Source organism: Alosa sapidissima, chromosome 10 (genome assembly GCF_018492685.1).
Source record: "Alosa sapidissima isolate fAloSap1 chromosome 10, fAloSap1.pri, whole genome shotgun sequence".
In the NCBI taxonomy this organism is placed as follows: domain Eukaryota; kingdom Metazoa; phylum Chordata; class Actinopteri; order Clupeiformes; family Clupeidae; genus Alosa; species Alosa sapidissima.
In genome coordinates this window covers 19,926,019-19,952,991 of record NC_055966.1, presented here as the reverse complement: position 1 = coordinate 19,952,991, position 26,973 = coordinate 19,926,019, and the positions used below count along the sequence as shown (strand labels likewise).

The 26,973-nt window shown below is 40.0% G+C and overlaps 2 protein-coding genes across 7 annotated transcripts in view; one reads left to right on the top strand and one right to left on the bottom strand.

Moving 5' to 3' along the window:
- The window catches only part of cep85 (centrosomal protein 85), a 28,455-nt gene extending 18,964 nt beyond the window's left edge, over positions 1 to 9,491 (bottom strand). Inside the window, exons 1-3 of one of the 4 annotated variants that reach the window (XM_042105753.1) lie at positions 9,469 to 9,491; positions 3,686 to 3,756; positions 3,365 to 3,496 (exon numbers count right to left, since the gene is read on the bottom strand). In XM_042105753.1, coding sequence (XP_041961687.1) covers positions 3,365 to 3,496; positions 3,686 to 3,725 — 172 coding nt within the window. In that variant the 5' untranslated portion in view covers positions 3,726 to 3,756; positions 9,469 to 9,491. Of the gene's footprint in view, positions 1 to 3,364; positions 3,497 to 3,685; positions 3,757 to 4,705; positions 5,245 to 5,285; positions 5,466 to 9,468 lie in introns of those variants that run through there. The other 3 variants (XM_042105752.1, XM_042105751.1, XM_042105754.1) reach the window with 3 other exon arrangements.
- dhdds (dehydrodolichyl diphosphate synthase) lies at positions 1,152 to 26,554 on the top strand. 3 transcript variants are annotated; one of them, XM_042105804.1, is made up of 10 exons: positions 1,152 to 1,161; positions 6,422 to 6,427; positions 17,396 to 17,464; positions 17,663 to 17,779; positions 17,876 to 18,018; positions 19,740 to 19,856; positions 20,231 to 20,332; positions 20,516 to 20,630; positions 25,003 to 25,110; positions 26,042 to 26,554. In XM_042105804.1, exons 3-10 carry the CDS (start codon positions 17,402 to 17,404, stop codon positions 26,282 to 26,284), a joined length of 1,008 nt encoding a protein of 335 aa, XP_041961738.1. In that variant the 5' UTR covers positions 1,152 to 1,161; positions 6,422 to 6,427; positions 17,396 to 17,401; the 3' UTR covers positions 26,285 to 26,554. The 3 variants fall into 3 exon arrangements, with proteins under 3 accessions (XP_041961738.1, XP_041961736.1, XP_041961737.1); XM_042105802.1 differs by lacking the exons at positions 1,152 to 1,161; positions 6,422 to 6,427 and adding an exon at positions 16,165 to 16,593 and having other exon boundaries at positions 17,392 to 17,464; XM_042105803.1 differs by lacking the exons at positions 1,152 to 1,161; positions 6,422 to 6,427 and adding an exon at positions 16,982 to 16,999 and having other exon boundaries at positions 17,392 to 17,464.
- Positions 26,555 to 26,973: the final 419 nt, after the last annotated feature.

The following is a 26,973-nucleotide window of genomic DNA, read 5'->3' as shown; positions in this document are numbered from 1 at the left end:
AGGTTGAGCTCACAGCAACCACTGAGCTGAAACAGCTAGGCTACTACAGATATCAGAAGTCAACTGGATGTAATGCAGTCTAACAGGAGAAAAAGCTACAGGTATGATTGTTGTGAACTCCAAAGTGGCCAGCAGCAGATAGCTTCACAAGTCATCCAGTGAATGTGATCTGGACAACTTGGAACAATTTGTTCAGTGAACAAATCAACACTGCAAATTACAAACCACTGTCAATTCTTCCACTAGAGTTGCTTTTCAACTAAATGGAATTTGTGCTCAACGAATACATCTTTTACTTATCTTATCTTGGTTAGACTTTTGAGTACAATACCTTTTTTTTTACAAATTATTATTGTTATTGTCATTGTTACTACTCTTGTTTTTTTATTAAAATGATGATTATTATTATTATTACCTAATTATTATACGAACGACGACGAACGACGTCTAGCTCTACCACCGGTACGCTCAAGCCAATCCAAACTTTTCTCATCTGTTGTTCCTCGTTGGTGGAACACACTGCCAGTTCCTACAAGGGCAGGGACATCCTTTTCCACGTTCAAAAAACTCCTGAAGACCCAGCTCTTTAGAGAACATCTACTCTCATAGCAACACTTACAACAAGTCTTACTGATCCTAGCACTCACCAGCCGTTTTAAACTGACAAGTAACTGTTAAAATACAGCACTCACCGACGCACTTATTCTTACTGTACTCTAATGTGTTTTTTTAAACTGTCCTAAAATTGTGAGAATTGTTCTAAAACTTACTGTTTACCATGTTGTTAGTCGCTTTGGTTAAAAAAGCGTCAGCCAAATGTAATGTAATGTAATGTAATGTAATAATAATTGTTTTATTAATTTGTATTTTTTTCTTTTCATCTTCACTGTCTGTCTATGCATCTATCTATCTATCTATCTATCTATCTATCTATTCAGTGAAAGCGGGAAGAACATCGTTAGGCAACCTCCAAATAAAGACTTTAAAAACATAAAACCAACCGATTGATATGGCGGCCCCTCACGAGAGCCCTTGCGGTGCATTTTCACACCAGATGTGCTCCTAAGGAGAGCAAACACACTGCAAGAGCTTGAGGTCAGGCTCAGGCTTGCCTGAGGTGCCACACCCCTGGGGTTGAAGCCTGCACTGGAGTTCAGATCGGTTTGAGCAAAACAGGCTGATAAGTATGTCATCTCCAGCTACTCACTCACCTCCATCATCGACACCTGCTAAAGTTAAACCAATTATTTCAGGGGGGTTTTTTTCCGGCAGATGTGCATTCTGGCAGGGTGCATCATAGTCATCAAATACTGAATTCAATCCCACAAAGCATATACAGATATTTTTGGATGGTTCTATGGACCCCTTTAATGTAAACATCCAGAGCCTAGGTTGGGTGCGCACGCAGCATGGGTTCAGAAAGATGGTGTGGCTAATAGACCGGCATGTTGAGCCCGTCATTGTCACCCCAGGACTGCGAACCGTATCTCAATAAATTAGTCTTAGCGAATGGCGATTGTCTGCCTGATCCTGAGCTGATAACTGAATAGGTAGACAATGTTAGGAAGAGGCCAGAGATTCATTGGCCCGCCATATACGGCCATCTGGTTGACAAGCCCAGTGTGTATACACACGAAAAAGTAGGCATTTTCCTTAACATTTCCTTGAAGCTTTCTGACCAGATATGCACCCGCATTTTCCGAGTGACATGAACCGTGAAGGGGTGAATTTGTGGACCATCCAGATCTGCATTCACAGAATAGGAGGTAAAGCCATATTTTGTGGTGTTCCAGGAGCAGACACTCTGATTACTGTAAACCTTCCTAAAACGTGGAAAATAAGAACTAAGAGATTACAAGTGTGATGTAATTCAATTAAATCATTACGTAGTTCTTCTTCCAGTGGTTTTATTCTATTGAGAGCACAGCCGAAAAGACTGAAAGAGTAATCTGTCAAGCACTAACCACACAAAAAAATAATACTATAGGCCTATAACACTCCCAACACTCACTACATTTTCATGCCGGGAATAAACGGTTTTGAATCAGTTTATTGTCCAAATTCCGTTTAACCTGTTTACAAGTAAGTAGAATGTCACATTTTGAGCATATTCCTGTTTACATAGCAATCTACATTATTCCGAATAAGTCAGCGACGCAGCCTACAAATAGGCTCCCAACGTCATGACTAAAATCTTTGACTGAACAGGTGGAAGATATAAGTTTGTCTCCTCGTCTTTCCAAAAGTGTGCCCATTGTTTCGCCATGATTAGGAAAGTGCGTGAGAGACAATTGGTTCATTTTATCCTAATTCTGTGCGAATGAGCATGCACAGGCTTACAACATTTATCCTTCTGGGAGCATATTCCGTTTAAGGTGTTTTCATGACCCAATATTCCATTTAAAACAGGCCCAATAAACCCATTCCCAATAAACTGATTCGAAACCATTTATTGGCTGCATGAAAAAGTAATGATTGAGAGCCATTAATGGTGTATGTAACACATCACTAGCCTTCAGAGACTCAAGCACAGATATCCACATCTCATTTCCCCGTACTTCAGCCCAATGGTACAGCTAATCTGTCCGCATTATATGTTACACAGGGTGTGGGCATGGGGACAGATCGAGAGGGGGAATGGGTTCTAATTTTCCAGTTGGCTTTCCAATTTTCCTCATCCCAACAAAGCACCTCAGTGGAGATGAAACACAAGTTGGGGACACTGCTGGCCTACGACTCAATCCCCATTAGAGAAAATCTCATAGGAACACAAGGATCACCGCCAGCCAAGTCTATAAATATATGCCAATATGAAACAGACACTGCATACAAGCAGATCACAGTAACACGGTGGATGAGGATCAGAGCTATGGGAAGCAGTGACACTATCGTATCAATGACCTGCCATCCACCGCAATGGTGAGGAGGGTAGGGTGGGGAGGGTGTTATTGAATCACACTGCACACATCTAACCCAGGAAACCAAGGAATAAATTAAAAATAGTTCACTAGAAGAACAAAAAAAAAATGCACCACTGGTCCAGGGTATTCACTAAATCAATCTCCAGAGCTGAATTATACTCCAAAAATGTTCTGTTATCAATCCAGTAACCTGATATTTGCAATTTGAATATTTACTGCGGTCATATTTACTTAGCCAGTTCTATTACTTCCCTAACTGCAGGGATGATATGATAGTGGCCTTCTAAAAGGAGCCAACAGAATCTGATCCTGCAAGGGGACTTCACCAGTGTTTTTTAAAAGTCCCTCAGCTCTACACAGGTTACAGGCCAGTTACGCAACCATCACGTGAACGACAGTGAGAGGGTCTGTGTCGGGAGGTGATGTATGAGAGGGTCTCTCACCTTCAGAGTTGTCCGAGGGGGTGGCACCAAACCCTGTGTCCCCACTGTCCGCTGTACTGGGGCGCCAGCCAAAGCGTCTCTGGAACTTCTCAGACACAGCTGGCGTCTGCCACTCCATATCTTTGTACCCCACTGCAGAGAATGTGTGTGTGAGAGTGTGAGTGTGTGTGTGTGTGTGTGAGTGAGAGAGAACACACAGAACATAGGGAGAGGAGGTGTCAATGTCATAATGACATGGTTCACCGTTCTGAAAAGTCGCTAAACATGTTGGCTACTGCAGAGGTCTTTGTTCTCAAGTAATACACTGGCATGGATGCATACCGGATACTTTGGTGTCTTGGTGCCTCTGTGAGGTTGTCATAGCACAAGTCTTGAGTTTGCAAATGTCCTGACTGAGAAACAATAAAACATCACTGAAAATGTCAGTAGTATACTATTAGGCTACATCACCTTAGCAAATGTTTAAAGAACACTAGAGACTACTTAGAGATATTTTCTCACATATAAAAGATTAATATTAGCTTAAATCAGAATGCACAGGTTTAAAGAAATACAAGCTGAAGTCAACTATACAGGCTACACATGTTTGCGTTATGAATCGTGTTATGAATATAAGGGCTGTACCATGAATAAGTGGCAATGTACGTAGAGAAACAAAACAACCAAACCACCACATTACATAACAACCTACAGGCATGGCAGCAGCAAAGCTTACCTATTAGCAGACCTATTTATCGAATTAATCAGTATCTCTCACTGCTCTGATTACCTTGCAATCCCAACTCTCAGTACCTGAATGTAAACGCGGGTGTACACAAACCTCATGTGACTGGACAGAGATTTTAATGCTCAGAACACGGGATAAGTATTCCTCTCACCGATGCGTCGAAAGCCTTATTGCGGTCTATTTATCTATAACCCAGTTGTCCTCAGACAATTTATCATCATAGCAAGTATATCGATACCTTTATCAGTATATCAGGGTATATGCAGAATATTTCAGTGCAATTGCTAACTTGCCAACACAATTCTTGCAGAGAAATGCCCTAAGCATTATAATGTTATCTTAACTTCATTTCAGCGTAGCTGCTATCAGTTTGCACAGTTATGTTTTAGGACAAGCTAACGTTAACATGTGTATCTCTTACAGTCACCTAAGTTACAAAAACTAACGATGGCTAACGGCTAACTTCTGTTATCACCTGTTATACCAGGACAGACAGTTGACAGTAGTAGCTGTCTAACTTCGTTGCAAGTGTTAAGCCATCAACATCAACAAACTAATGACTAGCCTATATATATCTAGTCATTGCAACAACGTTTGTAATGAGCAAACATTACCGTAATTTTAACTTGGATAGCATGGAACAGTTCAAGTTAGTAAACTTCGCTAACTACCTAATCATGAAAACATTACAAAACATTCCACTGTTAGTAGCCTAATAGTTCTATTCCAAAAGAGACGGTGAACTAAAGTAGCTTTAGTTAACTTTAAGTAACGTTATAACCTAGCTAAAACACACGCTAGAAAGTCATAAGTCAGCCAACTTATGCTAGAGGGATAGCTAGAAGCTAGTGTTACCAAATTGATACATGGTAGAACCACGGTTGCTAGCGTTAGCTTATGTTGGTTACAATAAACAGGCAAGTTATGATAACGTTATTCCAGAGTGGATTTCGCCACTTTAGCTAACGTTATATGTTTACCGATAAAGACAATATGCTTCATTAATAACTTTCTTTAAGGTTCAATCTGAGGATTTCACTCACTATCCACAGTAGCATTGTGTTAGCTTTGTTATCTTGGTTAACGTCAAAATAACTTTCTGTTATCCGACTTAATAGGTGGCTTGCTACAAAAGAATAACTTAAACGTTAGTCCACATGGTTAAATTAACGTTACTGATCGTAACATACATACCTTAACCTTGCGCAAGGGACGTGATTAAAGTAAATTAAAACAAATGCATCGCTAGGCACAGAACTTAGTGTTAAGGTTGCTATAAAGGAACTCGTAAACACTGAAGCCGTTGAGCCAGCTGACGAATGGACGCAATCTCCGCCCCACTACAGTAGCGAAGTAGGCTACTTCAGCTGCGTTGAATTGGCGCGTTTATAGAATAGCTTTATTGTCATTGTAAATGTAGCCTACAACGAAATGTATAAGTGCATCGTCTATAACTGTGCAAAGGGGAGTTTAATAAAAGAAAAATATATAATACATTTTTAAATAAATAAATAAATAGGCTTTATAATAAGTTAATTAAAAGTCTAAAAGAAAACATGCAGCCACATACACAATGCATGCTGGCATTCTCATTTCATAGCCTATGTAAAATCAGGTTTTAGCAGCTGGGTAGAAACTGTTTTTTAGTCTATTTGTCTGTGTTTTTGTTGCTCAGTAATGTCTGCCAGAGGGCCGTCACAGTGGGATGGCTCCTTGAGGATGCAACGGGCTTTTTTTCACACACACACACACACAAAGTCATAATTGCACAAAACAAACAATGAGACGTGACACTGCTCTTTGTCTACAGGCCTAGCTGTAAGGACGTGTTATGCATTTGTGGAAATTGTACAATATATTTGGTGGAACACAACAAAATTCACATGCTAGAAAGTTTTCTTCTTTCTTTCTTTCTTTCTTTCTTTCTTTCTTTCTTTCTAATGAAAAAGAGTAATGGGCCTACCTGTTATTGAGAAAATTAATTGACTCAGTCTGCAGGGAATTGTTGAATTGAATTGACCATCTGTTGCAAAAGACAGCTCCATGTTAAACCCCTGCTTGCACTTTAACCTATTAGCCTACACTGGTCAGCCTTCAGCTGGCATGCTGGCATTTTCAAGACTGAAAACTATACAACTCCCTACTGCAGTGTTTTTCAACCACTGTGCCGGGGAAATGAAACAGAGGGCGCTTGTTTTATTTAGCAGGTCTTGCATAGAAGCCATAATTAGGCCATATCTGTGTATTATTTGAAATTTTAGGCTATAGTATGTTTATTTTTTCTTCACACAGGATGTTAGTGTGCCGTGGGACATTTTAAGTGTCAAAAGTGTGCTGTGGCACAAAAAAGGTTGAAAAACACTGCCCTACTGAGACAGGGTTCCCACATTCATGGAAAACCTGGAAAAGTCATGGAATTGTAAAATCCCATTTCCAGACCTGGATAAATCATGGAATTCTGTAATTGAATGTTTTGGAAAAGTCATAAAAAAAACAAGGACGTATATATAGGAGCATAAATCATGTCACAGAATTTGATTGCCTGCTAGAACTAGATAGCAGACTCAATTCTATTCAGAATTTGAGTCTGGTATGCCTGGACCATTGGGACATCACGTATGGGGCGTGTTTCAGGTTCAAATGCCTCTGCACACATTTAGATAGACCTAACCAATCAAAGCATCGGAATATGTGAATCCTTTAGGTAGAACAGCCAAAACATCCTTTTTCTCAACAAATTATATGCCTTAATCGTTTTTGCGTAATCAGTATCTTGCGATAGCCTCTATGCTAGGCCTATATGCAATAGCAAAATGTAAATATCTAGCGACAGATATTTTTCTGTAAACAAAATCAACCATGAGGTCCTTCAGGTGACATAAATAACTCATAGGCACCATTTCTCATCTGTCCATCATTGTATTAAGCCGGCCCAGACCATTTGATTGGAGAAAACACATTTTATCCATCTTGGCACTTTTCATAAATAGTACAGTAGCCTAAGTAATTTTGTACTAGGCTGTGAAAGGTCATGGAGATTTAATTCAAGATAAATGCCATGGAAAGGTTTTGAAATGTTGTCAGTGAAAATGGGTGGAAACCCTGAGAAGAGGAGGAGTGAGTGAGACGTTGATGGTCACAGGGGTGTAGACAGAGCAGAGATAAGTTTAGGCCTGTATCATGCATATAGCATGTGTATATATTAAATAGGCCTATATCATGCATGTGTGTATTATATAGGCCTAAATCATGCATGTGTATATTATATAGGCCTATATCAGGCATGTGTATCCCTAGAATGATTAATGAAAGTCAACCTGGTCATTCAGTTTGTTTATATTACTTGTGCCGATATTCAATATGCCAATATTTTTAAGCTCATTTTGATACAATGCATATCTTTTTTTAATTCCCTTTAAGGATCTTTCCTGCAATTAACCATTTGCTCCATTTGTTGCACATTGAAACGGTGCGGCTGTCCGGAAGAAGTCGGGAGCTGAGATCTCAAGCTACAGTATGTCCTCGCATTATGTACTGTAGGCTCAGCAGGAAGTGTTCACCGCTCTGTTAAGAATAGCTACAACCGTCTTTGCACTATTTCTGCTTTTGTTGCTTACAGATAACGGTCGTGATGAAACCACTGTTCTGTGCCTTTATCATCCTGCTGGTATGCTGCATTGTCATGAATGCTGAGGTAAATATATAATATAATATAATATAATATAATATAATATAATATATATATATATATATATATATATATATATATATACACACACATAGTATACTTTATAAAAGAATACTGTTACTCACTGCTAATAACTGTTTAAAAACGTTTTAGCATTTATTTTTTATTTTTTTTACATTAACTGAATTAGAGTTTATCCATATATTAAGTGTTGACATCCTGAGGAATGTTGAGAAATAATGATAATTAATGTTTTATTTTAGGGTGCAGACACTGTATCCCCTACAACTAAATCCCCTACGACTACAAAGGTATTTATGCTTTTTTTTTTAATGTTAATCTAATCTAACAAAAAACATTGGGTCATTAAAAAATAAATAAAAATAAGACAACGTTTTGCATTAAGCTTTTTGGGTTGTGTTGATCCAATACAATTCTTTATAGGCCCAGAGAGAAAATTAACAAATTTGTAAAAATGTATGAATAAAGTAACAGGAACGAGACTGGTCCATAATGATCGTATCCACTGTGACAAGGCAAACTGGATCAGTATAGACCGAACAAAAGGACCGCAAACGTTGGCTTTGCGAGTTCTGAAGATTAAAAAATGTTATGCCAAAATGTAATCATATTGCCCCCATATTTTGACCACAAAATGTGCCTGGGTGTGTCCATAGCTGCAGTGCATTATGTCTTGATTTCCAGAGTTTCATGAACAGCTCGGGCCACACTGGCCATGTGTCTATTGAATGTGAATGATTTAACCTGTTAGGCTTGTCATATTCATAAGATTAATATGATTATGATATTTCTCTCGTTGAACTCAAACAACTTGATAGATCTATGAATTGCAGCTTGTACATTTTAGGACTATCACACCCGACAATTTGTATAAAGCACATTAATGGATATGTGAATTTTGAAACAGAAACCAGCATCTGGTGCCAGCTCGGATGGACTATCTGTAATACAGTTGCTGATGGCCTTGATTCCTGCTCTTCTCTGCCAAGCGTTTTAGCACCCAACACAAATCATTCAAGAAAGTATTCCTGGTGTGAAGTATTCAGAGGAATATAGCCTACATCTTTGGATCATGAAGAATGTGAAGAGTCTGAGACAGAACCAAGAGATTGGCATGTGTTGTAAAAAAATGGTCACAGCTAGTTAAAATTGGATCCATCAAATGACCTGAAATTGTAAAATCACAACAAATTAATAAAACAATGTTTTAATGACACAAATGACTTCATGTGTGTGTATTTCACTAAAAATTATAGACCTATCATTTTGTCAGGTTATTGGGGGATTTTGCTGTAGGCTACCCCCACCCTGTGGATTTCTGCTTCTATTCAGAGGATATTGAAAGACCTGCAACTTTAGGCCTACGACAAACCTAGGTGGAGTAAGTGGTTTTAACCTAATAGAAAACCCCAATCGTTTTATTCTCTAAGCAAAACAAACGTCCTTCAGGCCTATGTTATTAAAGGTACAGTCAGTGATTGTGCGACGTTGCGTTTGGTTAGCCTATGTTTATATTTCAATTTCTCAGACGCTTTTGTTCAAAACCAAACAAAACACATCAGATAGGTAGCCTAGGCTACTTTGTTAGTTTTTTTTTTTTAGTTTCCGGAGCATGGGCTGCCTACAGGGAACAAATTTCTTTTACAATTGTAGAGGTAGCCTACTCACGGGTTGGGTTGCTCACGGATCGTCTCTGAAGGTGACAAAAAATGTATGGGCTTGAAATTGCGTATGATCGCTGACTAGTCTTTAAAGGTCTCATTCACTGAGAAACCGTTTAATACTTGTTACTTTCGAAATACTATAGCTCACTCCAAGTTGCATATGCATGCTACACGTGAAAATGATCTTCTACCCCCATTAGCCAATGAAAGAAAATACACGGAAAAACAAGCGAATCAGAAAGAGTGGCCTCGCCCACCTTGGCTTGTGACCGCCTACAGGAAGACTGGAAGATTTTGCGGCTAGGGGATTGTCTCTCTGCAGCTAGTAGGAGTTAACAGCAAGTTGCTAACATGGCGGAAAAAAATCGTGCCTGTGTTATTTGTGGCAATAACACATCAATGTTGCATGTCTTGCCTTAGAAACATGAGTTGAGGAAGAAATGGTTCGGATTTATCGTTGGAACACCACCACCGAAGTAGTGCAACATTAGTTCTGTGTTCCAATCATTTCGACCACAGTCACTGCCTACAGTTAGAAAGTGGTTTTGCATCGATGTTCTGAAAACCTGGTTCTGTACCGTCATGATGATCGTCCACCAGCTCAGGCTGTAACTACATGACGTTGATGGTCACAGGGGTGTAGACAGAGCAGAGATAAGTTTAGGCCTGTATCATGCATATAGCATGTGTATATATTAAATAGGCCTATATCATGCATGTGTGTATTATATAGGCCTAAATCATGCATGTGTATATTATATAGGCCTATATCATGTATGTGTATATATTATATAGGCCTATATCATGCATGTGTGTATTATATAGGCCTATATCATGCATGTGTATATATTATATAGGCCTATATCATGCATGTGTATATTACAGACATGTGGACTCGAGTCACATGACTTGGACTCGAGTCATGATTTTAATGACTTCAGACTCGACTTGATAAAATTCGGCATGACTTGCGACTCGACTTGGACTTGAATACTATTCACTCGAGACTTGACTCGGACTTTGCCTCTTTAACTTGTAATGACTTGACAGGTCTCGAGTCAAAAAATGAATTTCCTGATCGTGGACCAGTCACCCCAGAGATGCTTTCACCTCGCAACGAAAAAAACAAAATACACATAGTGGACACAAACAGGCAGAGCACAGTGATCAGTGCTGCTGTTACCACCACGCATCACGCACTGTGTGTAGGGCACCAAGAGACAGAGGAAGGACCAATAATAAATAAATATTAGCTTTACTGCAAACTGATTTGCATTTTTGTTAGAGAACGTTTACAATGTCAAAATGTATCAACAGCATGTTACATAACGATGATCCAACTTGAACGTATGCTAGCGGCCTACTCCATTTAATTGAGAACGCGTCTCAGCGCGCACAAAAGGGATAGAAACGTGGGCCTATGAAGGGAAATCATGAAGGAAACAAAGACTAGATTAGAGGAAATTGCGGATTTATCTGGTACTCACTACTGTTATAAACTGTGAGAGCCAGGGCACTTTGACAGGCTGCAAATGGACAAGAATATGAAGAGTTGTCTTTGCTTTTGTGTAATGGAACTGGGTGAGTCTTGAAGTCTTCAATAATTCGTTTACATGAAGCACATGATATTATGCCGATTGAAACACATTCCACGTAGCTAGGTGGCTACTGGCTATACCAGGCTCATAATTCACTTTTAATTGCAAACAGAAAATGTCTAGCAAGCATCATGTCATTACATGCTTTTATTTCCAAAGGAATGAAAGCTGTTTGTGCCAACTTAATATCATGCGTATCGTTGTTAATATTGTGCTATACATGTGGCACAAACAATGTTTGAGTTTGTGGACTAGCCATAGCTATATTTGAATGGAGCTGGTAAAAAAACATCATTAGGAGAACGTGTGGACAGTGGCACACAATGGGCTTAAAGTGACAGTGCACCTTTTACAAATGAGTTAAACAGCATCACATGTATAGTATGTAAGAAATGAATACTTTAAAACAAAATTACTTTGTCATTATTATCCTTTAAATAAATAGAAGTGTTTTACTTTTACCTTTGTGGTTACTCAGTAATATTGTGATTTATGCTCTATTTAATATGCCATATAAGAAGCTTTAGTCTTTAGTGAGAAAATGTACTTTTTAATCGCAATTAATATAGATTAATTCATTTCAAAATATGAGATTAATTAGTTCTTTTTTTAATCGTTTGACAGCCCTAATAAAAACGTAAAATATTTAACCGCAGCAATTTACTAATGTAGCCTATGTGACGATTCTTCTCGTCACCATTTATTGTAATCATTAACCATGACCTTGGCTTCCCTTATGAGTCGCCACTGGCAGACAGCCTAATAAATTGATTGCAGGCAAATCTGTGGCCTAGCACAGTGAAATGCAATCAGTCAAATTATTACTCATCCTTACAGTGGACACCGCAATTTGGAAAAACAATATATATTTGCTGTTATGAGTGTCTTGTAGCTATCCGTTTCGTACAGATTACTCAGGTATGCTCATGCGTATATTACACAGGTATGCGCATGCATATATCGTAAAAGATTTCAAGACAAAACCATTGAACATATTTTAATCTGTATTTATAAAACATTTTTACTGTAGATTAGATTGATGTGTTAAAATTATGATCGATAGTCTAATAATGGCATTATTAAGTGAAGAGCACCTGATGACTTGTTCAGGACTTGAAAAAGATTGGGACTTGGACTTAGACTCGACTTGGCTTTGAGGTGACTTGGACTTGGACTCGACTTGCCCTTCTCTGTATTTACTTGGGACTTGACTTGGACTTGACTGCTTAGACTTGAGACTTACTTGTGACTTGCCAAACAGTGACTTGGTCCATATTATATACAAGGATACAAGGAAGTTTATTGTCACATGCATATAGTTACTGGAAGTAAGAAATGCAGTGAAATTATGTCTGGTGTCAGCCTATTTGTGCATTAATGGGGGGGGGAGGTAAAAAGTGCAGTAGAAGAGGGGTTTAGTAGATTAAGTGGCAAGGGCTGCATAAAAAAGGTGGGGGAGGATTGGGATTGGGTGGGGGGCACCAACAAGGAGCACCCAAGAGCAACAGGGGCAAGGAAAAACTCCCTTACCAAGGAAGAAACCTTGGGCAGATCCACGGCTCAAGGGGCTAACCCAACTGCCAGGGGTCTTGGTGTGTGTGTTGGGGGGATGACAGGGGAGATGGGATAGTGTGCTGTGTATGTGGGGAGAGGGCAGTGTGCAATATGTGTGTTGGAGAAGCTTCCTCATGAGACAATGTGCTGTGTATGGGGGGGGGCAGTGTACTGCAAGTATGGTGAAGGGACTTACTATTGCAAGCAGAGTACTGTATGTATGATGTATGTGGGTGATGACAGTGAAGATGTGTGTGTGGGCGGGAGGGGAGTGGAGCAGTGACTGTGTAGTGTGTGTGTGGGTAGGTGGGGGCAGTGTGCTGTAAGTATGTAGAGGATGTGTGTTGGAGAAGATCCTGAAGACAATGTGCTGTGTATGTGGGGGGGGGGGGGCAGTGTGCAGCAAGTATGTAGAGGAGGCTTACTGTAGCAAGCAGTGTGCTGTATGTATGTGAAGTGATGACAGTGATGATGTAAGTGTGTGTGTTGGGGTGGGGGGGGGGGTGGGAGAAAGGCTAGGCAATCAAGGACATGGGTAGATGGAGGAGAAATCAAAAATAATAAATAAAAAGTGTGCAAAATTTGGAGAAAGTCAGATATGTGTGTGTGTGTGTGTGTGTGTGTGTGTTTTGACGTGTGATGAAATAAGAAAATAAATAAAAGGTCTGTAGCATAGGGAGAGGGATGTAAAAGTGCTAAAAGTCTTGTAGGTGTGTGTGGGTGTGTGTGGGTGTGGGGGGGGGGGGGGGGGTCATGAGTGCTGAGGAGTGAATGAGTGCAAAGTCAGTATAGTGTGAGTTCAGAGTTGGGAAATGTTTGAGAGTGCTGAGGAGTGAATGTGTGCAAAGTCAGTATAGTGTGAGTTCAGAGTTCGGATGGCCTGGGGATAAAAACTTCTCCTGAGTCTCTCAGTTCTGGCTTTGTGACTACATAGGCGTCTTCTTGATTTCAGCGGTAGGAATAATCCATTGTTAGGATGAGAAGAGTCCTTCAGAATCTTTTGGGCTCTTAGGAGTACTCTTCTGGAATAGATATCTTGTAGAGCAGGGAGTTGAGTTCTTATAGTACGTTCAGCTGAGTGCACTACTCTCTGCAGAGTACTACAATCTCTAACTGTGGAGTTCCCATACCAGGTGATGATGCTACCAGTTAGAACACTCTCAACCGCTGAAGTGTAGAAGGCCTTCATGATGGATGTAGAAACTTAGAATTTCCTTAGCTGACGAAGGAAGTAGAGTCGTTGTCTGGACTTCTTCAGAACATATTGAGTGTTAACAGTCCATGTTAAGTCTTCAGTAATGTGGACACCAAGGTATTTAAAACTTGTGACTCTCTCTACAGGTTGCCCGCTGATCATTAGTGGGGTGTAACTGTAGTTCTGCTGCTGCCTTCTGTAATCCACTACCATTTCCTTGGTTTTATTGATATTCAGTGTCAAGCTGTTAGATTGACACCACTGTGCCACCTCATCAACCTGATCCAAGTAGAACTGTTCATTGTTGTTACTAATCAGGCCCAAGATCACTGTGTCATCTGCAAACTTGATGATGGAGGTACTGTTGGCTTTGCAGTCATGTGTGTAGACCTATATCATGCATGTGTGTATATTATATAGGCCTATATCAGGCATGTGTATCCCTAGAATGATTAATGAAAGTCAACCTGGTCATTCAGTTTGTTTATATTACTTGTGCCGATATTCAATATGCCAATATTTTTAAGCTCATTTTGATACAATGCATATCTTTTTTTAATTCCCTTTAAGGATCTTTCCTGCAATTAACCATTTGCTCCTTTTGTTGCACATTGAAACGGTGCGGCTGCCCGGAGGAAGTCGGGAGCTGAGATCTCAAGCTACAGTATGTCCTCGCATTATGTACTGTAGGCTCAGTAGGAAGTGTTCACCGCTCTGTTAAGAATAGCTACAACCGTCTTTGCACTATTTCTGCTTTTGTTGCTTACAGATAACGGTCGTGATGAAACCACTGTTCTGTGCCTTTATCATCCTGCTGGTATGCTGCATTGTCATGAATGCTGAGGTAAATATATAATATAATATAATATAATATAATATAATATAATATATACACACACATAGTATACTTTATAAAAGAATACTGTTACTCACTGCTAATAACTGTTTAAAAACGTTTTAGCATTTATTTTTTATTTTTTTTACATTAACTGAATTAGAGTTTATCCATATATTAAGTGTTGACATCCTGAGGAATGTTGAGAAATAATGATAATTAATGTTTTATTTTAGGGTGCAGACACTGTATCCTCTACAACTAAAGGCAAGACTACAGAGGTATTTATGCTTTTTTTTTAATGTTAATCTAATCTAACAAAAAACATTGGGTCATTAAAAAATAAATAAAAATAAGGCAACGTTTTGCATTAAGCTTTTTGGGTTGTGTTGATCCAATACAATTCTTTATAGGCCCAGAGAGAAAATTAACAAATTTGTAAAAATTTATGAATAAAGTAACAGGAACGAGACTGGTCCATAATGATCGTATCCACTGTGACAAGGCAAACTGGATCAGTATAGACCGAACAAAAGGACCGCAAACGTTGGCTTTGCGAGTTCTGAAGATTAAAAAATGTTATGCCAAAATGTAATCATATTGCCCCCATATTTTGACCACAAAATGTGCCTGGGTGTGTCCATAGCTGCAGTGCATTATGTCTTGATTTCCAGAGTTTCATGAACAGCTCGGGCCACACTGGCCATGTGTCTCTTGAATGTGAATGATTTAACCTGTTAGGCTTGTCATATTCATAAGATTAATATGATTATGATATTTCTCTCGTTGAACTCAAACAACTTGATAGCTCTATGAATTGCAGCTTGTACGTTTTAGGACTATCACACCCGACAATTTGTATAAAGCACATTAATGTATATGTGAATTTTGAAACAGAAACCAGCATCTGGTGCCAGCTCGGATGGACTATCTGTAATACAGTTGCTGATGGCCTTGATTCCTGCTCTTCTCTGCCAAGCGTTTTAGCACCCAACACAAATCATTCAAGAAAGTATTCCTGGTGTGAAGTATTCAGAGGAATATAGCCTACATCTTTGGATCATGAAGAATGTGAAGAGTCTGAGACAGAACCAAGAGATTGGCATGTGTTGTAAAAAAATGGTCACAGCTAGTTAAAATTGGATCCATCAAATGACCTGAAATTGTAAAATCACAACAAATTAATAAAACAATGTTTTAATGACACAAATGACTTCATGTGTGTGTATTTCACTAAAAATTATAGACCTATCATTTTGTCAGGTTATTGGGGGATTTTGCTGTAGGCTACCCCCACCCTGTGGATTTCTGCTTCTATTCAGAGGATATTGAAAGACCTGCAACTTTAGGCCTACGACAAACCTAGGTGGAGTAAGTGGTTTTAACCTAATAGAAAACCCCAATCGTTTTATTCTCTAAGCAAAACGTCCTTCAGGCCTATGTTATTAAAGGTACAGTCAGTGATTGTCCGACGTTGCGTTTGGTTAGCCTATGTTTATATTTCAATTTCTCAGACGCTTTTGTTCAAAACCAAACAAAACACATCAGATAGGTAGCCTAGGCTACTTTGTTAGTTTTTTTTTTTTAGTTTCCGGAGCATGGGCTGCCTACAGGGAACACATTTCTTTTACAATTGTAGAGGTAGCCTACTCACGGGATGGGTTGCTCACGGATCGTCTCTGAAGGTGACAAAAAATGTATGGGCTTGAAATTGCGTATGATCGCTGACTAGTCTTTAAACAATACTTAAAATCAAAATCCTACCTGTTGCAAATTTTGTTTGTGGCGCCACCTGCTGTTCGTTTTGAAGAACTGTTTGCCATTGCTGTAGCCTACTCCAACCAGTTGGCGGCGCGCATAATGTTTGCCGGGCAACAATCTCAGCACCCACGAAGAACAACACTACTACCCAGGAGGAAGTGGACGTCATTCTTAGTGACTAGTCTTGTGAGTTGTGTGTTCTTCTTTCTTGTAATTGCGAGTCTTAGAAACAAATCTAAATTAAATTAATGGAAATATGAAATGTTGTTGTTTATCTATATGCATTGTTGCCCATTGTCAGCTAACATGTCGTACATTGTATAAGTCTGAATGCTTAACGTTAACAAACCCTAGCTGGCTAGGTAGCATAAGATGAATTATAGCTTTCCATTCATTCCTAGTATAAACAGTTCGTATCGGCTATAATGCACACTAATCGGTGGATCTTTAAACGCTGCTGTGTAGGTCGTTCCATATTTTATTACGCTCTTATAGCTGCTAGATTGGTATTATAGATTGGTCTTATAGGCATCGATACCTCACACACTCAGGCCCCCCACATTGCCCCAACGCGTTTTTTCTCCATAGTTAGGTAAGGCGAACTTGGTGAACTTAACGTTAACTAACGGTGATGTTGCTTTATAGACTGGGTGGACCCAGACGAACCACAAACAATACAAATGCACATTTGCTTACAGGTTCGTCTGGATTCACCCAGGCTAGATGTTTTAATATTAGCCTAACTATTTTGCTCACGTATTATTTGTAATACTATGGTCAGAAAAGTATCTTTGCTACATACCGTAGTATAGTGTTGGTAGCCGACACATGTTTGGTGTACTGGCTTTTTGTCAGCGGAACACACAGGTGATTGCGTTTTGGTTTGTGAGAGGCACAATCATGCAGCCAGCAGGAGAAAAGCTCCAAGGTGTCTCAGTTTTGAGTTCATAATGACGTTGCATCGATCGTTTTTTGTTTACACAGAAAGCCTCAGATGTCGTGGATAAGAGAAGGAGATTTAAACCTCATTGAGAGGATCTCTGCTAACATATTGAAGGTAGCCCTTTTCACCTGTTCCTTTTCTTAACTCTCCGACACAGGCTATCATTAGCAGGTCCTTCTGATCAGTTGCTAACAATATGATAGTACGTTTAAATTATTGAAAATGTTTTGCACTTGTAAGATATGTAATAGTACTTACATATTATTGTTGTTATTAGCAGAATGGTCTTGTCAAATATTCACACTTTTACAGGCAGGACCGATTCCTAAACATGTTGCCTTCATCATGGATGGAAACAGACGTTATGCTCGCAAACGGCAAGTTGAGCGACAAGAGGGGCATAGTCAAGGTTTTGAGAAACTAGCAGAGGTGAGCCTTTTAGAGGGAAATAGTGCCACTTACTGTTCAGTCAAAGACACAAAGTGTATAATCCAGATAATAACGGAACCACTGTTTTCGCTTTAGACTCTGCGCTGGTGTTTGCGACTTGACATCCGTGAGGTGACTGTGTACGCCTTCAGCATTGAGAACTTCAAGCGCTCCAAGGATGAAGTGGATGGTCTGATGGAGTTGGCAAAGCAGAAGTTTACCCGCCTTCTGGAAGAGCAGTACGTTTAAATCTTCCTCTGTGGGAAAATGGGTCCGAAAGAGAGAAATCATTTTGTGTGCTAACTAAGGTGCTTATAAAGGCAGCACTTGTTATGTAGGCCTTGCATGATGAAAAAAGAAAAACTACCTTGTAGCCGTTTTAATGGTGACAGCTTGTTATATATGCACAGATTACCTGATTCAAGTGCATCAAAGCTAAAACAAGGTGGGATCTTTTCTCAAACATATTTGAGAAAAATATGTGTAGTAATCAAATTTTAAATTCTCTAGGAAAACGACATGAAGATATTATTGATAAATGTTATCATATTAAAGCAGCATTGAAGAAGATTTGCTCTCGGGGTCCCCCTAGAGTTGAGAAGCGCAATAATAAATGACCTAAATGTGCGTCTTTGCAACAAACTATAAAAATAACTCTGATACAGTAAAGAGGGAATGCACTGACAGCAGTCTGTAGAAAGAGAGCTTCGAGTTCCAAGAAGCAGTTCTTTTCCATTTCGATTCTGGAGGGGGATGGGAGCAGTGTTCCTACCCAAACAGCAACTTCCTATGACTATTTTACAAGGGATAAGACCTGCTTAGAGTGCGGAAAAAGTGCTGTTCGCCATATTAAGAGTTTATGTATCATCAAAATTATTTTGGAAACATTATTTTAAAGTAAAAAAAAAATAAAAAAAACTCTTGAGAAGGGGCTTATAAAGAGTAAGTCAACAATTGTAATCCGATTCACTTTCTGCTCTGTGTGGTCCTCTGGCTGTCTCTTCTGTGTGGACACTCAAAAGACCTACACAGTTCTGGTTCTGTAAATGAGAACCCGCACCGAGTTCTGACTGAGGTAAATGGGGAATGTAGGAGAACATCGACAGACCGAGCAATTATACTTATGCTGTCAATCAGCATACTACTTCAGGAGCACAGAAGGAAGGAGTGCAATTTGAATGGCTGCTGAGCTCAAATATCAACAACTTTTTACCAGAATCATGGGCTCTGCCTTCAAAGCTGGAAATATTGCTTCCATTATGAAGGGTTCTATATTTCCGGAATTGTGCTTTGAAAACAAATATTTAATTTTGGAAAACTATCCTGTTGGACGGGTTTTCTTAAGAGTGACTTAAGAGCAACTTTTCAGATCAGAGATCAGATCTGAGGTTCCATCATTTTGGTTTCTAGTATATCATCATGTGTAGCCTACATATCAAAGACATATTTTGAAAGAAATCTTCATGGAACCTTACTGCAGATTTGGGTTTTTGGTCCACATGTCTTGGTTGAACGGGCTGCACAATCTAAACCAAGGAAACACTACTGCATTACTACTGCATCAAGGATCCACCGAAATAAGCACCCATTATACTCCGTCACATGATGCCCCGAAACATGGAACAGAGCTGTAGATCTCAGATCAAAAGGGTTTGAAATGTTATGCTGCCATGTGTGTAAAACTTTAGGGATGGGCTGCTCGGCAGGTGAGGGGAAGATGAATATTCTTATTCAACCACTATTTATATCTCTGGTGGTGGTGGTGTTGGTGGTGGGGGGGGGGGGGTCCTGATTCAGAGATGTTTCAGAGTCTGCCAGGTCGCCTTTATTGTTAAAAAATTGCTCTTAAACTCGGGCAATGAGTTAAATATAATGCCAAGGTGTGGATTCTGGATATAGGAGTAGTGACATGTTCCAACTTAAAGTTAACCATGCCGTGATTTGCCTCCTGTGATTTCAGAGAGAATCTGGAGAAGCATGGTGTGTGTATACGGGTGCTGGGGGACCTGACCCTCTTGCCATTGGACCTGCAAGAAGTCATTGCCAAGGCAGTGTTGGCCACTAAGACTCATAACAAGTAGGCTGCTGAATCTCTCTCTCTTCTAATATTTTAAGCAACAGGACAAACTTTCACAGTAACTTTCTTTTCTTTTCTTTATATACTTTTTTGATCAGTGAGGGGTTAGGTGCCTTGCTCAAGGGCACTTCAGCTATGGCCCACTGGTCGGGGCTCGAACCGGCAACCCTCCGGTTACAAGTCCAGAGTGCTAACCAGTGGGCCACGGCTGCCCAAACTGATGTCTATAATCCTTTCCATAGCCTCTGAAGTTTTGCCAGTAGCTCAAGGTTATTTCCTATATTGTATTTGTAATTTTTGTAATGTAGTCTGGTAAATAGTAATTGGTAATGGTAACTGTTTCAAGCCTTGAACTAATTTTCCGATTTGCACAGATGCTTCCTGAATGTGTGCTTCGCCTACACTTCAAGACATGAGATCGCCAGTGCAGTCCGAGAAATGGCGTGGGGTGTGGAACAGGGGCTTATCAGACCCAGGTCAGTTGAGCACCAATGTAAATGTAACCGCAAAAGAATACCCACACACCTAAGATTTTATTTTTGATGACACTTTTGTGGACCCTGACACCAGTGATTTATGAAGGACATTCTTATGTATCATCATACTAACCACTTCCTGTGTGTGTGTGTGTGTGTGTGTGCGCGCGTCTGTATGAGAAGTGATGTGTCAGAGGCCCTGCTGAGTCAGTGTCTGTACACCAGTAACTCCCCAAACCCTGACATGCTCATACGTACCTCTGGAGAGGTGCGCCTCAGCGATTTCCTGCTCTGGCAGGTAAGACACAGGCTCACTTCCTATGTGAAACAACATGTTTACAGTTACTGACCACATGGAATCTGTGTTCCAATAGGTGGTTGCTTTTAATTAGGGAGGGGTAGGACACTACTGGAGGCATGAATTGACATAATTTGAATGAAGCCTGTATGCATACTTATGAAATAAACATATATTTGTTGACTAACCAAACTTAAGTAAGGCAATTAAACTGTTAACTTTGCATGCAAGATTAGTCTGCTGTGTACTTTATAACCATGAGCCATGACGGAACGGTTCTATTTGTTATTTGCCCACAATGGTTTAACTCTTCCTAATATCTGTATTATATGCCATGCTTTTTGTTCTTCAAGTAGAGGGAAGTTAGGGAATTAATCTCAACTGCTTAATGGTTTGCAGGTCAAAAAAAACAAAACTGATCTGCTCTGATCCACATATAAATATCCCTTCTTTTCACCGAATTGGCAGTATTGGTTTCTCTGTCAATTTGTCCCACTCTGCCAACAGTTAGTATTTCCCCTTGGGTACTAGCTTGACCTCTGTTGCTCCTTGAAAGCTACACACACTGATTAGTGATGTAAGCTCAACCCAATAATTCAAGGCATTGGCAATCCACTTATCCTGCAGAAGAAGCTACGGTTAGCTTTGGAACTTCTTAATTTTTGGAACTGCTTCAGTTTCCACTTTCTCAAAACTAATTACAGAGATATCATTATTAAATGGGCTATGGGAGTTTCTATGGCATGAAAGAAGACAAACATGCAGGGATTTTAATTTTCTGAAAAAAGTGATGATCACAAAGATTAATCAACTGCACAAGTGTCAGTAATCACCACTCATCTCACAGTTATAGCTCATTTTTCACTCCTTTCTTCCTCAGTGAAGGCATTTGTCAACATATTCTGAAACCAGCCAACCCACTGGCAACATCTCACCCCCCACCAGTGGGTTTGATCCTATCTATCTGATCCTATTAACTAAGCTCATTCATGAATCCTCACATATTATTTATCCGTCCTCCATATGCTTCTTATTAAAGTTATCATAGAACTGACTCTTCCACCCTGTCATGTACATCAGAACAGCTACATTGAAATACAGTTTACAAATCTTGTAAATCTTGTAACCCCATATTTAGTTGCCAAAAAGAACATAGACAACATATCATATAGCGAAACTGACAAATTTGAGTATTTCATGGAAAATATGAGGTCATTTTGAATTTGATGCCAGCAACACGTCTTGAAAAAGTTGAGATGGGGGCAACAAAAGGCTGGAAAATTGGTGAAATGCTAAAATAAAACACAAGGAGGAACATTTCACAACTAATTAGGTTAACTGGCACCATGATCAGGTTTAAAAAGAGCATCCCAGAGAATCAGAGTGCCCGAGATTTGTGGCGATCCAGATAAATGTTAACAGGGCTGAAAAATCAATATTGGATGGCCGTGATCTTTGGGGCGCCGGATGGCACTGCGTTAAAAACAGACTTGTTTCTATAAAGTATTAGCTCAGGGAAACGGGTGCATCACAGGCGTGCATTAGTGCCCATGGCATGGACAGTTTGCACATCTGGAAAGGCACAATTAATACTGAATGGTATAGGTTTTGAGCAACATATGCTGCCATTCAGATAACATTTTTTTCAGCTAAGACCTTGAATATTTCAGGAAAACAATGGCAACCTGCATTCTGAACATATTACAGTATGGCTCCATAGTACAATAGTTCAGGTGCTAAAATGGCCTGTCTGCGATTCAGACCTGTCACATTAGGTGCATCATGGAACCGAAAACATGATGAAGAGGACCCCAGACTGTTGAGCAACTGAAATCCTATATCAAGAATGAGACGACATTTCATTCTCAAAACCCCAGGAAGTGTTCACCTCCAGTTTTCTACATTTACAGACCGTTGTTAAAATGTAACTCCAGCGAAAATTGACCCAGGGTCTTTTTCTGCATTAAAACACATCAAACTAGATGAAAATATGACCGCCGCCCAGTCCAGCACATTTTTTCCACAAAAATAAATCACGCTGAAAGGCCTATATGATTCTAACTGTCTCACTAAATTGCATTATCCACACTCAATTCTCACTGGTATCTGCTAGACAACAAGTACCAAAACATGATTAGTTCATAGATTTCACATGTAAAATTCATTTTATACAACCCCACCTCCATCTTGCCTGTTCATAATTCTGAGAAATTCTTGAATTGTGTGCATGTACATGTTTGTTATGTGTGTGTGTGCGTGTGCGTGTGCGTGTGCGTGTGCGTGCGTGTGTGTGTGTGTGTGTGCTTGTGTGTGTGTGCGTGCGTGCTTGTGTGTGTGCCTGCGTATGTGCCTGTGTGTGTGCCTGCGTATGTGCCTGTGCATGCCAGCGTACATATGTCTACTGTGTGAGTATGTGTCATACGTATGATTACTGTGAATGTATGTGTGTATCTGTTTGTGCACATGTGTGCACATGAAATGGGTTAACATGACCCCTGGAGGCAAACATACGGAAAAAAATGGTCATCCTAGTCCCTACAATTCTCAAGATATTCACAGAGAACTGTGTCTGCCCTACCCTCCTTTCGGGGGGTCCAGTCCAGCGGGGGGGCTACAGATCAAAACGAAAAACGACGGTTCCATGCTATCCATGTGTGGGGTTACATGCCCACCAAGTTTCGTGTACCCCGGTATTTCAGTGTCCCGGGAATCCTTGACGGAAATTTGGGCATGCGAAAAAAAAAGAAAAAAAAAATCTGACTAAACCTATATGACCTATGCTTCGCTGCGCGGCGGTCATAATAAGCCATGGAGACCATATTTTTCATTTATCAACCACTACAGAGCTTGCTCCGGTATACGCAATAGCCCCAAATCGCAAACAGTGGATTAGCTTAAGTGCCATGAGAGAAACACTAAAAAATTAGGAGATCACTACACATTTTTCTGATTTTGAATGAGTTGACGGTCATATTTAAATTTGCGGTCTTTTAATTTTGAATATGACCGTCAACTCATTCGATTGATATGTTGCCCTTGCACTATTCTCAATTACATGTCAAGTCAAGTCAAACTTATTTATATAGCGTCATTTTATATGCACAGAGTGCAACCAACCCAAAGCGCTCATAAAACACACATGACATGACACAGTAATGATAACAATATGATTGAACAATATGATGGTAACGTTATGGCAGACAGAGACATAACAAACATATTAACAATTAAAATAATTACATATTAAAACAAATAAAAACAAGATGCTTGACAGAGTGCACCAAAAGTGCTCCACACATATAAAACAAAAGATGCTAGACGGAGCGGCATAATAGCCAATGTACCTGTGTCACCAAGACATACAAGACAGAGAACAAACAAATTAACAAATAATAAAAAGTAAAATATTTATATATAGGGTTTGCATGATTTGCATGTTATTTACATTGTACACAGCATCCCACTTTTTTTTGGGTTTTACATTACCGGTAGTTTAATGCATCACTGTTATTAGGTAACAAATGCTAGCTCAATCCCTCTGCCCACATGCAGGGCAGTCCTGTATGGAACCTGAACAATTGTTACATCATGGGCAATTTGCACGAACAGATTTTATTCAGTCACCCAGCTTCAGAGCCATATAGAGAAATAGCTATAGGACTCTGTCCGGTTTTAAATGTGTTTGATTCTTTTCAAGTGTGTCTGTTTTACTGTTAAGGAATGAAAGGTGAATGTTCTCTCTGCTGAAGTAAACCATCAAACTTAAAATTAGTTGATGTTACCTTGCAGGCTGTGATGAATTTGTCACTTAATTATCACTAATCATGGCAGCTGTCTCAGTCTTGTTACCATAGATATTAGAAAGCTAGATACGGCATCGGGCTCCCGAACGTACGTAAATAGGATCGCCATCTTGGTGGGGGCAATCAATAACTGGAGGTCAATGAAGAAGCATGTGACTCTGACTGGAAATCAAACAGGTGTATCTGATTACCGGCAGGTGTTGCCCATATACAGTAAAGGTGTTGCCCCCAGCAATATGGCGACCGTGTTTACGTATGCCTACTAATAGAACTCGAGCCCAATGCGGTATCTAGCTTTCTAATATCTGTGCTTGTTCCCATCACAAATAAGGTTATGTTTTTCACCTGTGTCTGTTGGTTGGTTGGTTAGCAGGATCATGCAAAAACTACTGGCCCTATTTCAATAAAACCTGGTATCTTAGGCCAGGCCATTTTATAAAATGCCATAGGTTCTTCCTTGGCAGAGGATCTGTTACAGATCCAGTGAGCTTGACGAAGGTGTGCATTCTACTGAGTCCCGTATTAATACACACTATGAATGTATGTACACTTTGCTTCCTCCCCTGTAGACTTCGTACTCGTGCTTGGTGTTCCAGTCTGTACTGTGGCCAGAGTACTCCTTCTGGAACCTGTGTGAGGCCATCCTTCAGTACCAGCTCAGCCATCGCTCTCTTCAGGTAAAGTACATGCCCGGTAAAACCTCTCTGACGGAAGTCCAGGAGCCTGATGAAGTCCTGGGAACATACCCTTGCTATGTTCCCAACAGTCTGTTTTAAGGCACTAGCACTTCTATTTTATTTATGTATGTTATTATTTTAGTTATTTATTAAACTATAGGGACCCAGACTTTTTGTATATGTTTTTATTACCTCTTGTATTTTAGCCATTGGGTCTTGTCTGAGTTGTGTATGTTGTACTGTCTGTATTTTCTGACTGAATGTTCTGTCTTCAGTCCCACTAAACCAAATTTCATGAGATGTTTCACTGTATTGTCCATAAAGCCTTGACTTGACTTGACTGAGCTATACGTGTTATTTTTAAGTCAGTGCTTTTAAATAAGATTCCTTATGCAAAAAAAGCTATGTCATGAGTGTTCCTCTAGCCTGGCCATGTGCCATCCCCTTGGTACGCTTCGCTTCTACAAGGGTCTGGGATCTAGACACCTTCGTGATACCTCCCTGAAATTACTTTTTGCAGGTTGGGATGTCTGAAGATTAAGGTTCTGGCCACAAACAATGTAATGGCCCAACTCGAGGGGCGGCAACAAGCATGCATTTAAAAATCTCACTGCACGCAATTGGATAACACTATAGACCATGTTTACTCTGAATGATTTCGGACTTCGACGCAATCGGATAACACTACGACCAATGTGTACTGTCCTCCAACGTTGCAGAGCTGTCTTCATCAGTTTAGCTGGTTCCCCGGAATGCAAGGGGTAAAAGTAACGTGCATCATTGCTCATTGCCAGAGTGTCTCGCAGAGACAATTCCATTGTGCTCTCGCGAGAACCTGAATTTCCAGGGTACTATCCTATCTGATTAAAGGCATAAAAGGGAAAAAAAAAAAAATATACTTTAAAAACCTCTGTTGTGAATGGTCTTACAGAAAGCACGCGAGCAGCACAGAGAGAGCCAAGCTCTCCAGCAGCTGGAGGCGGACCGCTCCTGTGTGGCTGAGTTGCTACAGCACCGCAGCAACGGGACGCCTGTGGATGCCCAGAGCCGACAGGAAGCCCTGCATAGCTACACAGCTAGCCGGGAGGAGAGGGTCCGCCACTTCCTGGGTGCGTTGCAGCACAAGAGGGACACGTTCTTCTCTGACTTGTGTAGCCCGGCAGTAGTGGCTTAACTCTTGACTTCATGTTGCACAGATGTTGTTTGTAATGGAGCAGAAAATTGATTTCCATGTGTTACTTTTTTTTTTATTCACCAATCTTGCATATGTGAATAAAAAAGTTGTTATGCCCCCGTTTTATGGGGCTCTGAAATCTATTTATGTAAATCTGGTTGTCAGTCTACGCCTAGAAATGCTGCCCTGCTAAGTGCAAATTGTTGTGTAAGTGTGGAGTTAAAGGGCCTTTAAAATGCTGTAACAAATCATTAAATACTTCCCATAGAAGTCTGTTATCTTATTGATAAGCGGCGTTATGGGTGCAAGATATGGGTTTTAGACCAGGCCTGTACACAACTATCAATCATGCAGATCTCAAGTAAATCAAATAGCTGTGGTATAAAGCAGTGTTTCTCAAAGTGTGGTCCGCAAGCTATCCCAAGTGGCCCGCGGGCAGACGTGGTAAAATATAAATTAGCCTAGTTGTTTGGAATATTGAACCAACTTGTAGCCTATGTAAATCCAAACAGTTCTGCAACACTGTATGTAACCTATGCCAGTTTAAATCATATGAATCCTCTGACACAATAAGCAAGGTGCCAAGACACTAAGGTTGTTCAGTGAGTATGCCTATTGTGTAATATACTGTTGAAGTAGGTCTACTGTTTTCTTTTTAGCTATATCTATTACAGTAGGTGGTCCGTGAG

Bases quoted from the DNA above. Each gene is read 5' to 3' on its own strand.
- dhdds (XM_042105804.1), top strand. From the start codon at position 17,402: ATGTCGTGGATAAGAGAAGGAGATTTAAACCTCATTGAGAGGATCTCT. The intron at 17,465-17,662 runs GTAGCCCTTTTC...ACACTTTTACAG, and splicing joins TCTCTGCTAACATATTGAAG to GCAGGACCGATTCCTAAACA. The intron at 18,019-19,739 runs GTACGTTTAAAT...CTGTGATTTCAG, and splicing joins ACCCGCCTTCTGGAAGAGCA to AGAGAATCTGGAGAAGCATG.